The following is a 17,695-nucleotide window of genomic DNA, read 5'->3' as shown; positions in this document are numbered from 1 at the left end:
CACAACTTCAGCCAGTATTTAGTTTGTTTTCATATGTCTGTTTTCCTGGTTTCCTTTCTAACTCTCATGTCATTTCAGACCCGGCCACTCCCTCCTGCTCTGCACTCCCTGTTAATTACATTCACCTGGTCTGCCCCACACTCACCTGCTCCTCATCAGTTAATCAGCCCCAGTATATATCTTTGTTCAGTTCCCTCAGTCAGTTGCCAGATTGTCTGATGTCCTAGTGTGTTCACCCAGCTTTCCAGCATTCGGATTTCATCCTGTGTTCCGATCCTGCTTGCCTGTTTGTGTTTCGACCTGTCTTTGGACTTTCCCTTTTGCCTGCCCCAACTGGACTTGTTTGCCATGCTGTCTTACTACCTGGTTTGTCATCCACTTCATTAAAATCTATTTTTGAATCTGAACTGTTTCCTGTGTCCTGCAATTGGGTTCTTGTCTGTCTTTCCTGGAAACCTGACAGTACAATCTGGCCAAAAATGAACCCAGCAGACACACACTTTGCACTGGAGTTGAGGGCGGTGACGTGTATATTCTCACCTGGGACACAGTTCAGTTCTGTCTTTCCTGGAAACCTGACAGTATAAGTGTTTCCGCGCAACATAATACATGAATGTTGCATAGTCTGGTTTTGTCTTAGCACTGAGGCGGTCTCTCGCCCTGAAAATATTTTCGGCAGAGTTCAAAGAAAAGTGTTCTCCAGAGGACAATGGATGTTCTAGTATTTGTAACTATATGGCTCCAGTTACAGGGGATTACATAAGGGATTGTGTAATATATGATGCATGCTAATTTGTATGCCTGCCATTTCTGTAATCTGGACAATGACCTCAATCATCTCCTTTGGCTGCACAGTATCCCTGCCAAAGACAAACCAAAACCAAAACCTTCTTTCACACTGAGTCATAAAACTTGAATCAGTGATCATAAATGTGCCATGTGACTGTTATGAAGCTTCTTCATAATGTATTTACCAGGCTTCAAAGTGCCAAGGCTTTTTACTTGTTAATGGCTTTTGTACACTTTTTGTTTTTTTACACTGAGGTCTAAAGTCTGTTTATCCTCTCGTCAAGATTTGGACATTTCTTTTATTCACGTCCCTGATGAGGCTCCACAGTCCCATTAACTTTGAACATTGGCAGGGCACAGGGGTCACAAGCTGTTTGTTTGCTTGGTCCAGTAAAAGCGACGGTTAAACCTCATTTATGGCATTACATCAACAGCTGCCCCTCCAAACAATGATGTCCTTACTGCACTATTTTGAATACACGTCATTTGGTCATGATAAGAAAGCAAATGTATATCTGGACAAGAACATACAGGGTTAATATTTAACCATCGGTAATGACATGTGAAAATGTTCTGGAGTCAGGGCAGAAGCTGCCATTAAGGTCATGTCGTCTGTTTTTTTTATTTTTTATTCATACATTTAAATTTCCTTGGTCATTTATGTGGTAATTTCACAATTTTAGGATTATATACTAACTAAAACATACTTGTGACTTTTTAAATTTTATTTCCACCCAGTCGGTTCTGAAAAATTCCAGTAAATTATACATACTTGACCTTTAAGTTCAGAAAGGTTTTTGCATTGCTTCCCTGAAGGCTTTCATATCTCATATATTTCATATCTTCAAGTTGAGAGTTAAAACTGATAGAAAGCATTTCTGAAAAAATGGAGGTCGAATTTCTGGTCAAAATTCGATGAGAATGGTGAGGACTAATTACCTACCTTGGTATTTCTAAAAGAAATCCAGGCTAACGGTCTCTCTGTGGTCATGAGACTAAAGGCCAACTGGAAACACTGACTGAAATTCTTCATGTCAAAAAAATTAATTAGTGCAAAACATTCAACAGAAAAATGTAAAAAAAAAATTTTTACTGAGGCTTTTCAAATTGCCTCACCGCCTTTTTTCACTGACATTTTCACATTTCTGAGTATGAAAAGCACAGGTTTACATAACTACAATGACGGCTGAAGTCCATTTACCTGCTTGAGTTTCAAGCTTTTGGTTTTGTGTGTTCTGGCTCATTGTCCCACTGTCATGCCATGTTATTATGAACAGCTCTCTTTTTTTTCCTTCAACGACAAGTCAACATTTCTGTCGTCGAAAATTGCCTCTCGTCCCATGTACTGCTAGTTTCTGGAGGTTTTAACTTTGAAACTTTCATAAACATCTCAAAGGAATTTAAATTGTTTTTCAGTTCCAATACCCAAACAAGTACTAGCCTAACACGCCTTGTTCCTGACTCTAAAAACACAAGTGTGACTCTGCTGGCCATGCTCGGCCCACTGTGTGACTCGCTTAACTGAGCAATGACAACAAAAACAATCCCTGCCCATTTGATGCAAAACACCTGAAGAGTTCACAGAGTCACGCACATGTCAACTGGTAGCCTGATATAGACCAAACCTAGAGACAAAGGCGTGGATGAAACCCAAGCTTGCCAGTCTCCTTTTTGTTGCCATGACAACAACAGCCATTTCCAATACCCCAGTGAGGGGGGAGAGAGAGAGAGAGAGCGAGAGAGAGAAGGCTCAGAGGGACCGGTTACCAGAGGCTCCACCCACTGTGGAATTGAACTTGGCAACACTGAAACCTGGCAACCAAGAATGAATTAAGATAAGTAAAAATTAATTTATTATTACTTATTATGGGGACATGAAATGAGGCATTTATACCTCAAACCCCAGTTCAACCGAGGTCTCCTTCCCTAGTCCATTTTCTGTCAGTGGTTCCCATCCCTGTCCTGCACGGCCGTCTCACAGCGTGACACTAGATGCTGTTCAGGGTGTGTTGCTGGCAGGTGAATAAGCAGGTTGAGCAGGTTGTTCCCAGAATGCCACTCTATTGGGCCCTCCTCCCTCCCTCCTCCCCCGGTTCTCTCTCTCTCTCTCTCTCTCAGGGCCGATTGCTTATTCACTCTCACACATTGGCAGCTCAGTGAAGAGATTTTGTTGCCTATGCACCTGTTCTCATCTGATATAGCCTAAGAAAAGAATAAGGTAAGGATTTAACTGAGGACGGATTTAATCCTCTGCCTCATCTTTCTCGGGGAATGTGTTGGGCTATAATTTCTTGTTTGAATACGTTTAACAAGAGGAGTTTTTTTTAAAGAGTGTAAAGACTCCTTTCACGGGAACGTTGTTATTTGGCCACTGTGGCGTGAATAAGAGATGTGTGAAATGTTTCATATTTGGCTGTACCTGGCAGTTTTCGATAAGAATATAAATACAGTATCAAAAACAGATACTGTATGTGTTATTTTCAATGTGAAAGTGTGAAAGTGTATTTTTGATGGCAAGAAATTTGAAGTGACACACATTCTGGAGGAACCTAACATAACCTCGACTAGGGCAATACATACACTGCAGTTACACAAGTTTGAGTGAGCTTTGAAGTGACAAAAAGAACCCTTGAGCACATTCGCTGATGAACTAAGTGGTGGAACTGCTGGAACACAACACTTTACTGTGAAAATACCTAACGACAAGCAAAAGCCCTGAATTCAAAATCAAAAGTACATAAATATTGTCAACAAAGTCTACCATGTAGTTTGAAAAGTAATACTACAGTCATATTATATTACTGGTAAGGATGGCATTCATTTTTATTTCATATGCTTTTAGAAAGGGTTATCTATAATAGTATATTTTAAAGGGATCATATGTTTCATACGTGAAATCTTCATCTACAAAGTTACCAGTGCTCCTGAATAACTGTAGTGAATGTTTCTCTCTGAACGTGGTGGACTATGTATGGAGATGTGAGGAAGACAATAATTAAATAAAAACTTCCTCAAAGTTGTACTGTCATTTACCGACACACCTACGAACAAATGACTTGCTCAGTACAGTGGGCAGGTTGCTGGTGTAATTCCTTTAAAGAAGTCATTGTTTCGTTTCTTCTACCCAGCTCAGCTATGTTTCATGTTTTATGTGATGACAGATGAAAGGCTATTTTTATTAAGTGACGCGTTGGGATCGTACAAAACAGGAATCGCTGGTTTTAAATTCAATGGTCCGCTTACAGTATGCTGTGCAAACAGACAATAGAGGTGAAATTTGTCTTTCAGATATAAGACTATAAAGGTCACCTGTGAAATTTTTTAGAAAAGTTTGACGAAATTGATTATACTCTAGTCTTTGTTTAATCTTAAATCTTGTCCGTGCCAAGTTTACATTTACACTTCATAAATCGACAGTGGTGGAAGAAGTATTCTTTACATCAGTAAAAGTACAATGACACTTTATTAAAGCATTCCTAACCATCCACGAGTCATTAAGGCTAAAGTCACCGTAGTATCAAAAGTGAATATATTCCTTTCTTACTTGTACAGTGACATTGTTAAATTGTCTCTGTCAATGTTTACTTTGAACTTTATTTAGTTTAAGAAGTAGAATCATTTTCTCAACCCATGATGAAACACTTAATCCTTCGGTTTATCAGAAAAATGTCATTTAAAAAGAACAACATTTGGAGATACATGGTTTACAACGGGGAAGATTGTGAAACATTTTACTCTAAAAGGTTGTTGAGCTGTCAAACTAATGCAGTGGGGTTAAACGTACAACATTTGTCTTAAAGAAGTTCAAGTTGTTGTTGTGTTTGTTGTGCGCTCGTCGGCGTTGTAAATGAGGGGAACCTCAATGCCTTTTGAGTTTGTATAAATAAAGGTTTTTCATTCAAGTAGAAAGTAGCACAACAAAAATGTTACCTCTTTAAAACAAAACAAACCAGTGGCTCTGCTGAACAGCCCGTTGTACTGGTTTGGACAATCAAGTTATGTCAAGCAATTGTCATTTAAATAATTTGCTTCACGGGGGCAATCTGTCTAACAATCTGTACCATACAGTAAACAACACCCTTTTTCCTTAGACACCTAATAAGGAAAAACGGCCTAAAACCCCCCTTGATGGGTAAAGAGTGCAATAACTTATTTTAATCATATCTGATTCTCAGCAACCTGCAGTATAATTGCACTTTTACACACAACGTGCAAAGTCACTGTACCGGCAATACTGACATTTAGGCTTTACAAAATGTCAATGTGGGTTTTCTTTTGATTGTATCCTCAATGTTCAAACATTAAAGTATTCTGGATGATCAAGAAATTCTAAAAGCTATTTCAATGACCAGAACTTTTTTTATGATTTCAACTTTGTTTATGAGAAATTCTGTGTTTTCTTTCCCACTTTTTATATGGTTAGCTGCTGTCTCTAAGACTATTACGCCAGTGTAAGGCTTGAATTAGAACTGTGGCAAATAGCCAAATGACACAAACAGCACCACAGTAACCAAATTAACCCACAATTGACCCATTATCTGAATCTGAAGTGGTTTAGATGGTTGAATGTCGGATCTGGTCTCTATAGAGTGCAATCTGTAGCTTCTGCTCACCATTTCTTTATGCACCCAACATAATTGCAAGCTCTGTGATTTTGTGTTTCTTCTCACCTTGCAAACTCTGATTTGTCGGGTGACAATTTGGCAGGTGAGACAAAACACTAACCTTTAACTTGGGAGCGCTGAAGATGCTAAAAAGCAATTTTCAGCCAGGCGCGCAGGTGCCAACTTTAATCTCTAGGTGCAAATGAACCGGTCAGCTTAATCCAGTTAATTATTTTCACTGCCACAGTGTTATAAGCGCTAAATTGTTCGCCCTCCGCCCCCAATCTTGGTGGATAGAGCAATTTTCTTTAATTATGTGCTCTAAGTGTTGTATAATCAGCAAACTTGAGCCGTTTGATTGATCCTGGGTTCAAACAGCAAGCGGCCTCATCAACAGCACACACAGGTTTCCCTGAGACTAGAAAGAACACATACAGCAGAAACATACAGCGGCTGATGCGTGAACGATAAACAAGCTTGTTGAGAAGCCGAGCACAAATGAAAATTCCTGGCTCGTTGGTCATTGACAATCAATACGGTGGCAAGTTTCCATTTCTACAGTATTTAACGGCAGTTTAATCATTTGGTGTGCTTGGCGTTGCATACACCCGTTTAAAACTCCCATATTTCATTTTCAAAAAAGACTATTGGCATATAAGATTTTTTTTCTTTGCACGAAGAATGAACAATCCATTGGGATCAATTTGTTTAAAATGGCATTAATTATTTTAAATGTATTTTCAGATATTCAGTAGTGCCCTCCTTGACTAGTTGAAATAGTAGGTAATTTTGTGTTATGTCATGTTACAGTCATATGTTTTATGTTGACAGGTAGAAAAACAGAAATGTGAAATCTCCAGATTTGCCTGTTCAGAGTCAAACCTCTTTTGCTGCAGGACACTATATTACATAATGTAGACTCAGCATTCTGCAGTGCTTATACAGTACAAAGAATCAGCTCAGAAAAAAAGCTAACCCATTGACAAAGTGACATTGCTGGCACCCGTTTTAATCCCATATTTAATTTTCAAAAGACTACATAAAACGTTTTTCTTTGCAGAAAGGATAAACAAACCTTTGAGATCAATAAATACAAAGATACATTGATTCTTTGCTATTCATTTTCAGTGGTGAGGGAGCCCTTCTTTTTTTTAAATATAATTCTTTGGCGTTTTTTGCTTTTATTAGACTGATTTGGAGAGACAGCGTTTAAATGGGGCAAATGACAATTTAGCCTCTAGGGATGCTCTAACCACTACACCACGTGATGCCCTTCTTTACTTGTTAAAATACTAGGTCATTTTGTATGTCACGTTACAGTCATATGTTACATGTTGACAGCTAAAACCAGAAATGATAAAATCTCCAGATTTGCATGTTCAAACCTCTGTTGCTGCAGGCCACAATACCACACATTGTAGTCTCAGCCTCCTCCACTGCTTATACGAAGAATCTGAACAAAGCTAACCCATCGACAAAGTGTCTGGGAGTAAGAGTGCCCTGTGGGGAATAACTGGAGCTGCAGTCATTTGGGTATTGGAGCGAAGCTGAGGGGGGAGAACACATTCAGTAGCTTACATGGCACCTGTGTAAATTCAGCCTGCCAACAAGTTACAGGCCTCACTGGAGATTGTGTTGGGACTACTGTATATGTATGTTGAACTCACAAGCTCCAGGGTTGACATGTTTGTGATGTTGTGTGCGCCAGTGTTCACCGAAACAGGAACTTAGCCTTAGCCGTTCACTGAAAGACAGGAGGTGCGAAAGGATTAGACGTTCCAAGGATTTTTCATTATGACTCACGCTGTCGGAGCAGGTGCTTTTGGTGCTTCTGGATACAGTTGCACATAGAGAGATGTCCTTGTGTACGCTGAGTCTGTGCGTGTGGTCAGGCAGAATTAAAAGGCTTGTGATAGAAAAACAAGTTTAACACCTGTGGCTCCTTCCCGGTGGTGCAAGAGTCTTTGACCACTAAAGAGGAAACAGCCAAAAAAAGAAACTGACTTTCTCTGCCTTTTGGTCTCTTGGAACACACAGTAAACACATCTTTGCATGGTTATGAAAGTTGCCTCTAATACGCTTGTTGCAGATTTTTTTTTTTGAATAGCTGTTGTGAACTGGAGCTCTTCTTCTTTGTCTGTGTTTTGTGTAGCTCAGTTTCTGAGTGTATAATTTCCCTGCCTGTTGACAAAAAGCAATTTTGACACATCATGGAGATTGTTTTGTAAACAGCTGTTGTTTCAGGATGAACCGTGAAGCCCAACAGATTTCAAGGCAATAAAACGATGAAATGATAAACAATGATATTTGCTGCGTTGTTGAGCATTCACATTTATAATGTTATATTCTCTCTTGTTTTTTTCAGAGTGAAACCAAAGGGAGACAATGGAACTGTACTTCAAAATTGTAGTGGGCCTCCTCCTGCTCGTCCAGGCCTGTCACCTGGCGTCACTCCAAGACCCTACTGACTCTCCGGGGCGGACCATTGATAAAAGCTGGTTACGTGAACTAGTCAAAAACGCAGCTAGCAATGCCCTTGCCGAAGAGAAAAAGGAAAGAAATGATCAGGAGGCTAACTCCACCTCTATCGAGACGAGTAATGAATACAGTGGGATAGCATCTGGCTCAATGGTAGCAAATAATAGAGACGAGGAGGAGAATGTGGCCCGCCAAGATAAGGGCCAAAGGGAATCTGATGATCTGAGTGATGTCAACAACAACACGGCTGCAGTGCCTCGTGAATCGCAAGATGACATTGCTTTTACGACGAACGGAACTAGCGACCCCACTAACTCAAGCCAGGTCAACATGACTGAAACTGGGGAGGAATTCAACTCGACAACAACCCCCCAAAACTCCACAACTCTTCTCCCCATTGCCCAAAGCTCCACCGCCTTTCCAGAAGATAACTCAAATCACACTGATTTATTGGCCACAACTTTGGCTCCAGAGGGCAATAACGCTACACAGGAATCTACGACAACAGCACAGGCAGAAGATACAGGGTCAGCTAACGAAACAAAATCTACCAACACTACAACTCTAACAACCACAGTGACACCGGAGACAAACGAGACATCTACGGCGGCGGCTTTGTCCACAGCAGTGTTCCCATCACAGAGCACAACAGACACAGAAACTAGCCCGGTGCCTCCAACTACTGTGGATGCAGCTCCGGACACACCTGAGAACGCCACCGACACAGACAAAGCTGCAGCCTCAGGGAGCAGCTCAGAGAGAGGTATACCGCTGCCGTTTCAGGTGTCAGGAGTCTATAGTGCACATTAACTGTCTGTATGTGTCCGGAAAACCAACAACCATGTGTGTGTGTGTCTTCCCATAGCATCACAGCTTCACTTGATATACACAGTCAATTCCCCAGTGTTAAATATGCAGTGTCAAAGAAGTGCACAAACTCAGTCGGAGTTATTACATTATTATTACAAGAGCGGGGAGAAGAATCCCCCCTAGTGTAGGTGAAACTTTCTGGAGTTAGAAGAGGGGGTGTAAAAAGTAAAGCGCCACTCACCCCTTCCCAATTCAAAACCAACCCGAATCTTCACACCATTTTCACTTCTTGTGTTTTTGACTCTATTTAGAGATAATTTAACTCTAAAAGTTTATTTAATAGCAATTCTGACAGCGAACAAAATATACCCAGAAATTGTTTTGAAATGTTCCTCTTCTAGTGTTACTTTGACAATTCAAAATGTACCGTGTAGACAGATACCAGTAGAAAATACCATTCCAAGCCCTTCTGACTGACTTGTGGAAGGTCTGAGCCGTAAGGCAACAGAACAGGCACCAAATCTTTTACAGATCACCTTTTTAGGAATTTGGTTTAAAAGTAACACTATACTCATTGCTCAAGAGCATTTATCACTCTTGCTTATTTTACTGTAGCTTTTGTCCGCCCTTTCTACGTCCCACATTCGCCTGCATCTATTTTCCCACTGGCAAAGAGGACAAACGGCCCTTCTTTCAGAGGAAAAGGTTAGATTGGGTTTCAGGCACTATCAATGTGGCTGCTATGAGTGAGGAGGGTCTGTTACAGCCACCTTCTAAGCAGGACAACGAAAGCCTGTTTTAGTGGCATAAATAACTGAAAGAGGTGGCCAGGTACTGAGGTCAGAGATACCTACTTATGCAGCCTCTGTGCAGGGGCTTGAGACTAGGCTTTGGTGTCGACCATAAGAGGAAGGAAATAGGACTAGAAAGGCTGCTTGTGCACACAAAAGCATATCTATGTATCTATGTATCTATCTATGTATCTATCTATCTATGTATCTATCTATGTATCTATCTATCTATCTATCTATCTATCTATCTATCTATCTATCTATCTATCTATCTATCTATCTATCTATCTATCTATCTATCTATCTATCTATCTATCTATCTATCTATCTATCTATCTCAAGCAACTTGCAAAGTCCTATATAGAGCTGGTGCAAGGTCGGAATTAAAATAATGTTCACGTCACATTGACAGATGTAACAGCAGGACATAACACTAACAGATGATGGCAATAACCAGTGGGAAAACAGTTCTGAAACTGCGGGAAACAGAGAAAAGACAAAAACTCCTCCACAGTTACAGTTTTTCTCAGTCGCTTTGGTGCTTTTCTCACATCACTATTAACATTTGCACAGCAGTTAGTGCATTTCTCAAAACAATTAGTGCAAACTGCAAAATCTAGTGGATAACCTGCAAAAGTACGTCACTTGCTCAAAATGGATAGTCTATTCCTCAAAAGCAAGTATTCATGTCAATGAAACTGCCAGTGTCATCAAAATGAGAAGTCTTGCCACCATCGTTTATAAACAAGATAGTCAAATGGCTTTGTCATGTTTTCATTACGACAGTTATTCTCTCAGTGTTTTCCAATGCAAAAAAAAGGTCAGAACTCGGTGACACTACCTGAAAATGCACAAGACAGCACTATACACTACTTGTACAGCCATTTGAAAACTACAGTAAAGTTACACATTGCTGTAGTTAGGGGAGTAAGTGAGTACAAGACACTGAATACGTATGTTTCACATTTTTACTGTATATGCTCTTAGCAATTCTACAGCATTGTGCAAAAGAAAAATACACTTCATTCACTTATTTAGAACAAACATAAAAAAACACCCTTTTGGTAGAGCTGTGCACAAATGTAAACAATATAACAGGACATATTGTAACTGAACATATATAGGTAAATCATTCTGGCACATCCAGACGTTCCTGTCTGTCTGGCCACATATTTTCATCTACATCACAACGGATATTATCCCTTGCAATGCAGCGAGGAAAGTATCTATGATAAAGAAAAGGTATAAAATTTGCCTGACAGAATTTGATAACTAGTTCAAGAATTTTGTGTGTAATGACTCAAGCAATGAAATGAAGACTATTAGTTTTATTGGGAACGACTATTCACCATCCATAAGTATAGTTCATTTTAACTGACATGACATAAGCAAATGACAATGTTATAAAACAGCAGAGAATTGTATGAAAGCAACTGATATATGTCCAAAAGCGTTTGCAATTTGTTCAGAGGAAGGAGAAATTGCTGCTTTGATGTGCTCAAATGACTAAATGTTGCGGAGGTTGAACTAATAGTTATGAGAATGTTCCTTCTGATCTGAGAAAAGCACCAAAGCAACTGAGAAAAACTGTAACATGACCGGCACTGCATGGGACGGTTGGGTACAGATAAACATAGAGTCCATAAATATGAACCGACAAGGCAACCTTGCTTTTAATGCCATTTAAAGAAAAAAACAAAAGATCCATTGACTCCAGCTTCTTGACCTCACAAGGCCAAGGTTACAATGGCATCAGTTTCTCAATGAATTGTAATCACGTTTCATCACACTGTTATACCACAAGAGTAATCAGAATCACAAGTCTATATTGATCCCCGGGGGTGACTAGGTCAGTTTAGACAGTTATTCTAGCAGCTTTGTGAGGCTGTACTGAGGCAGAGCGCTGCTTTGAGCTAAATGCTATCATGAGCATGGTAACGTGCTTAAAATATCAATGTCAAAATGCTGCTGTAATATGTACACCATTTTAGTTTATTGTAACGTTTCAGCATGCTCACATGTTGTAATAAACACTGATGGGTATAAACGCTTTAAAACCAATATAGTATTATGATTTCATTTATTGATTAATAAAATTAAAATTAAAAACGGAATCTATATAACACAACCTAAGCTATAATACACATTTGTACGCCAACATTCACAGGATCAAAGAAGACATAACTACAACACATACTTCCACTCATATTCTCTCATGTCTACTTTCAAATGGATTGGAAAAATGCAGCCTGAGAAAACAAAATTGAGTTACACTTGATGAAAAAACAACAAAAATGGTCTTGTGGTTCAACTTGCCCCAGGTTACAGGGTAAATTGATCCTAGCAAGTGGGTAAATTGAGCAATTTGTAGATAAACGGAGCCACTGAATTATTTATGTGAGAGTCCTGATAAAATACAAATGCAGCTTTTCTATGTCAAAAGATAGCAAAGAGAATTCTGTCACTTTCACAAACTGCCTTTTTAAGACGAGGGCTATGGATTTATATTTCCAGGCCCACGTCACATGTATCAACACTAATTGTTAGAATATGTCAATCTAAATGAATGTTTCAAACCCACACAGCTGTCAAAAAACATGAACGTGGGCAGGTAAATAATTAGCTCTGTGCAACATTTACATGTCCACGGAGAAATTGAATCAGTTATGCAATTCCAACTCTTAGTGCATTCCGTTAAAAGTGATATAACAAAATGGTAATTTAAAGCAACGCTCAGTCACATTTCACCTTATCTGGAGGATCGGCGCAGCCCGCTGACTTAAAATATTCAAATGTATTCAAGGAATTATCATCGTTTTGGGATGTTAATTACATTAATTATCGCAGCCTTAATTAGACAGATCGGTACAGCTGACTAATTGGGATGTGTATCAGTATCTATTCAGAGAGCTGCCACTGTGGAAACACAATTTCAAAAACACATTTCAGCCATAATTATCTGACAATTAACCTGCAAATACAGCAGTTGTTTACAAATAATTTTGCTGTTGACATAATGTTTATTTTTTTCTCTCCCATCCCCTCGACCCCTTATTTCTCCAATAAAGGGATGGACACAGACACTTTCAACAGTAACAGAAAAGGAGCATGGGGGGCTGTACTGGGAACTGGCGTGGCTGTGGCCTTTGTGGCCCTCGTGGCCTACATCATCGTGAAAAACAGACGCCAGAAGGGTTTCACTCACAAGAAACTGGTTGAGGAGTATCCCGCAGACCCAGGTATGTTAATTCCTACATCCCCTTTACACAGTAAATGCTAAGCTTTGTTGGAATGAAATTCCACCTTGGGACACATATTAAAACTGCTTTATCTTTGATTGCTTTTCAAAGATTTAAAGGTACACTATTTAACTTTGGGTGTATCAAAGAAGTGAAAACTTTCTGAAGTTTCTCATGACAGAATTAAAAAAAAAATCCTCACAGACAAATTGGATCCCTGGAACACTGTTTGAAGTAAGAAAGCTACCTGACAAGTTATTGTTTCACTGCTGTTTACAGCAGCAGGGCCCACCATTTTGTTTACGAACATATTCTAGTCTTATGTATATAATATATATATATGTACTGTATATATGGAAAGGAAGCTTCCTCCCCTAAAATTGTATAGAGCAACTTTAACCAGGGTTGATCTGACAAAGTTTTTCCAATAAAACTCTAGGTGACAAGCTTGCAAAAGCTTAAAGAAACTGTGCTAAATACAATAGGATGTCCTTCAATCATGATGTACAATGACGATACACTGACTCCAACATTTGAACGTTAAGTGCCTTACTGATTCCCACTAGATCATAATTTTTGGTGAATAATCTGATGCCTACCTAAAAATAAAATACAATACAGGTATATGTTTTAAAACGTTTAATATGAATAGTTAAAAAAGAGGACATCTTGTGTTAATTAGTTAACTTAGGAGTTGCTGTAACTATTTCTTGCGAATAGCATTGCCTTTTGCTGTATAGATTAAACAAGCAACAGGTTAATCAGTGACTTTGAGATAATAGGCAATGCAATATGTTTTTATTGTTTCTGTTTCTTATGTTTTCTTCGGGCAGAGCCAAGCAGGCTGTTACCCCAAGTAGTCAAGCTAAGCTAAGGTAACCCAATGCTATAGAGTAAACATATTTCCTAAAATGTCTCACACACAGAGATAGAAGTACATACTGTAACTCCATCCTGCTTAACTAAAGTAACATTACCATTCAAAACAGGATCATGTACTGTGTGAAATACAGTATGTCGCATTCCTGCCGTGACTTCAGAGACATGCAAAATTGTGTTCTCGCAGTTCTCCTACACTTTCACATGTTTAACCTTTCTGTTAAAAGGTGCAACTGAAATTAAGCTGCTTTTTCAGGTATGCCTGCATGGTTAGGCTGAATCAGATTACACCCAAATGACACACTTTGATGCCTATTTCATAACTACATTCTCAAACATTGGAGGATCAACAGGATGCTTTTCAATGTGAATTGTTCCTTGAAAGGTGAACAGATAATTTTGGATGTATTATTACTCTTTCTATGAGTGTGAACCTGTTGGACAATGACTCAACTTTGATGGGCCATTGCTCTGTGCCAATGAGATCATTCAACGCCACACATGGATAGTTACAGAAACTTTTGAATAATAATAGTAATAAAAAATGTTTTAGGGTGGATTTTTCCCTCAAAACCAGATTTAACCCCCCCAAAAATTTATAGAATTAAGAATTGCCACTGAAAGCAAAAACTATTTCAAATTCCCCAATGCAGCATAACCTGGAAATCCAGGATACTGTTCAACATAATGAAAGTATTTATTAGGTTTAACACAAAGAATTCATTGGTACAAATGTTTGATTTTAACTTGTCTAATTTTCTAGTTCTCAGATTGGACAACAGCGAGCCTTTGGACTTGGCCTACTACAACCCAACACTCCAGGGGGACGACATTCAAATGTCCAATATTCCAGGACGCCGCTGAAACGGAAAATACAACCTAGACTCAAGTCATGAACTCCCTTGAAAGAAAGTGAATCATGCATATCGGCAACCTATAATGTGGGATTTTGTAAATAAGACTGAGAGTGACAGTTGTGGATGGAAATCACAAAGGTGTTTGTAAGGATCTGTTGTCAGCCACCTCAAATGATACTTAAGTAAGCTTATGTGCAACAGCCAAATATCTTTTAGCCATTTATGTATTGTTGCCAAGTGGAATCAATTGAAGTATTTTCTAATGAAGAATATGCTTGCAGTCAACGAAGAATGTTAAAATGTACTGCTTGTAATAACTTTTGGTTTAATTTGAACTACGTTTGTGTGTATAGCAGCCACAAAACGTTGTAAAACAAAGGCATTGGAATAGAATCCTATCAGCTAAAGAGAGGAAACTATAAAAAATTATAAAAAGTGCTGTTCTGGAAGTCTAAACAACAGATACAATAGCCGGCCCGTTGAGGCCTTTGCAATAAAAAGTTCAAAAACCACAGTAAAAGTTTTCCATATCAACAATCACCCACTGTGATGGCATAAGGAAGGCAAGGAGAAGTTAAATTTGAACTGCACTTTTAGATATCCCACAACTGGCAGTCACAGCCAGAGTCGGAGAAAGAGTCGGAGAATTGAACAGTCAAAACAAAGACTTGCGTTTGTTTTTTCTACACCAGCGAGGAAGGTGGAGGGAGGCTGGCTGCTGCTTTGTTATTCATAGTCTGAGGTGTTTGGTATTCAGGAAGGGACTTGTGTATTTGGTCTTAGCACTATACTACTCAGTAGCAACAGCTACAGTATATCATCATAACATACTGCTTAAGCCTTCTGACCTCCGGGTGTCCAGACAGCGATTTGACAATGTGCACCTTGGAGAGTTTAATAGGGGCTATACGCTACCTGCTGCATACCTAGAGAGAAATTATAACATACCTTAGGCTGAATTTTCTTTAAACTTAAGCATTTTTCATTGTTATTCTTCTCGCAAGTTTGCTTTAACTTCGACAACCTTCAGCAAGAACAGTGTCTCTTTTGACTGAGACAATGTGGTTGGCTAAGCAGGGAATAGGCAGGGATTAACTACTCTCTTCCTTTTTATTGTACCTAATGCCTATGTACGATCAAATCTAACAATATTAAATCCTTTTTAATATCTAAACATTCTTATTTTTCTATGTTGTATATAAAAAAAGTACTTTTATAAATGTATATGTGTAGAAAATCCATCCAGAAAAAATCCATCTTTAAGATCCTTTCACTCATCATTACCTGTGTGAAGCCTGCACTCGATCAATATGTGCCCTGATTATGATTGATATCTGCGCTTGGCCTAAACTACCAACAACAACACCAGGATGTTTGATTTTTGTTGGTGTGTTTAGATGGTTTCGGAGGCAGACACGGCCGGCCTGCTTCCTTCCTCTTTCTAATTTCAGACATCAATCAGCACAAGAGAGAGAAGAGTTTTGTGTCGCAGTGTAAAAGAACCAAGGTAATTACTGCAGAATACAGGGCGGATGGCTAATGCAAGACTTCTGAGTCGGTTACCACTGCTTATGAAATGTAATAATACTTGATGATGCCTTAATAAACAACATCCTAAAAAAAGAAAAAGAAAATATATATATATATTTTTTAACTGTTTTCTTCATTTTTGGATTTGATTTGCAAAGCTTTCACATGAGTCATCCTCACAAGATATTCAAGATATTTTAATGCACATAAGAACATGCATATTCACTCAAACAACTTATTCAGTATAAAACTTAGAACTATCTTATTCAGCATTTATTCATCATAACACATTGGTATCTGGAGAGATTGTTCCTTTTTTTCCTTTTAATTAATTGCAAAAATGTAGGATTTGGATTGTTTGGCAGGGAGCTGAAATCAATTAACTGACACTTTCTAAAGGATGTACATTTTTCATGTAGGGGGTGGTATTGGCAGGTTTATTCCCACTTCTAGCTGAGCCAAATTAATTTGAATGAAATTAAACGATTGCAATCTAAATTGAGGTTACGTCGAACTTATTATTGGCTACACTCACATTCATTTTCTTCCAGCTAAGTCACTGGAAATGAGTTTAACCCACAAGATTGGCCTGCTGTAATAACCCAAATCACTGTCTCTCTATCAGATGAGCCTTTACGACAATGAAATGGTCAACAGTGCATTATACTGGAAGTCTGTGATTTAATGGATTTACATCAGGGTGCAGGTTTAAGGTGAGAGGGCAAAACAGAATTCGAGACATTTTTACAGGAAGTACATTTGCACATTTACTCATATTCCAGGTGAAAGCGTATGTACCCTGTTTTACCATTATTTATTACAAACTGTCACCTTTCTTTTTGTATTGAAATTTAGATTTTTTAAAATATATATATATTTTCCACTCACTCTTACAACTGCACAGTAAAGATGTATATAGCTTACGCCTTCTGCCAGTTAGCTTAATTTAGCACAAATACTTGAAAAGGGGGGAACAGTGCAAGTCTGGCTCAGACCAAAGGTAACAGAATCTCCCTACGAGCACTTCTTAAGCCCACTTTGTTTAATCCAGTCAAAAACAGAAATGCAAAAAAGACAGCTTGCCGTTTTAGGGGAGTGAGCCTATGTGTCAGACTATTTCTTGGCCAGCACATTGGCCCTCAAGAGACCTCAATAGGCTTAGAAGCAGTTTCCAGAAATATGACCAAATAGTTTGTTACCATATCCTGGAAAAGCCGAAAAATCATCAGTTTATATTTCCTACAAGATCGAATAATTAAAATTTCAGCTTTTGCATTGATGGTGCCTAATGATATTTTATGAAGGAAAATAGTCTCTGACATGGCTCAAGATCAAAGGAATGTGTTTCGGTTGGTTATTCTTCTTCACATTGATGGGCCACATTTAACTTAATGAGAAATATATGATGGAAAAAAAAGCATATTAGTATTTGGAGAAAAGTAGACCTCAAATGTTTGGTTAATTACTGTGAGGAATGGTGGCATATGGAAGCTTATGTGCAGCTGCTGCTTTGGCTTCTGTTGCTGAACCTGCTCGACTAATCCACGGAGACAATTTCCTGGTGAAAGGAGGAACAGCTTGAACTCCAGTGTGACAGCAGATTCACAACATCTGAGCAGCTACAGGGCCTGGCACACTCGGAAAAATATTGATGCCTTGTGAATGTCATATCTCCAAATAAGATTATATTCAAACCTGAAACAATTTCACAGTGTTCA

General features: G+C 38.8%; 1 protein-coding gene across 1 annotated transcript; it reads left to right on the top strand.

The window, feature by feature from the left end:
• The first annotated feature begins 2,907 nt into the window (after positions 1–2,907).
• On the top strand, positions 2,908–16,265 carry LOC307261544 (uncharacterized protein). The gene is made up of 4 exons (XM_080042113.1): positions 2,908–3,007; positions 7,759–8,634; positions 12,541–12,711; positions 14,354–16,265. The coding sequence occupies exons 2-4, from the start codon at positions 7,779–7,781 to the stop codon at positions 14,452–14,454; spliced, it is 1,128 nt and encodes a 375-aa protein (XP_079898239.1). The 5' UTR covers positions 2,908–3,007; positions 7,759–7,778; the 3' UTR covers positions 14,455–16,265.
• Positions 16,266–17,695: the final 1,430 nt, after the last annotated feature.

The sequence above is a fragment of the Ammodytes marinus genome (assembly GCF_949987685.1).
Source record: "Ammodytes marinus genome assembly, chromosome: 1".
In the NCBI taxonomy this organism is placed as follows: Eukaryota; Metazoa; Chordata; class Actinopteri; order Uranoscopiformes; family Ammodytidae; genus Ammodytes; species Ammodytes marinus.
This window is presented reverse-complemented; position numbering and strand designations above follow the sequence as displayed.

Excerpts from the sequence above, each read along its gene's own strand:
- LOC307261544 (XM_080042113.1), top strand. The coding sequence starts at position 7,779 with ATGGAACTGTACTTCAAAATTGTAGTGGGCCTCCTCCTGCTCGTCCAG. Across the intron at positions 8,635-12,540 it reads AGGGAGCAGCTCAGAGAGAG|GGATGGACACAGACACTTTC; the intron begins GTATACCGCTGC and ends TCTCCAATAAAG. Across the intron at positions 12,712-14,353 it reads GGAGTATCCCGCAGACCCAG|TTCTCAGATTGGACAACAGC; the intron begins GTATGTTAATTC and ends CTAATTTTCTAG.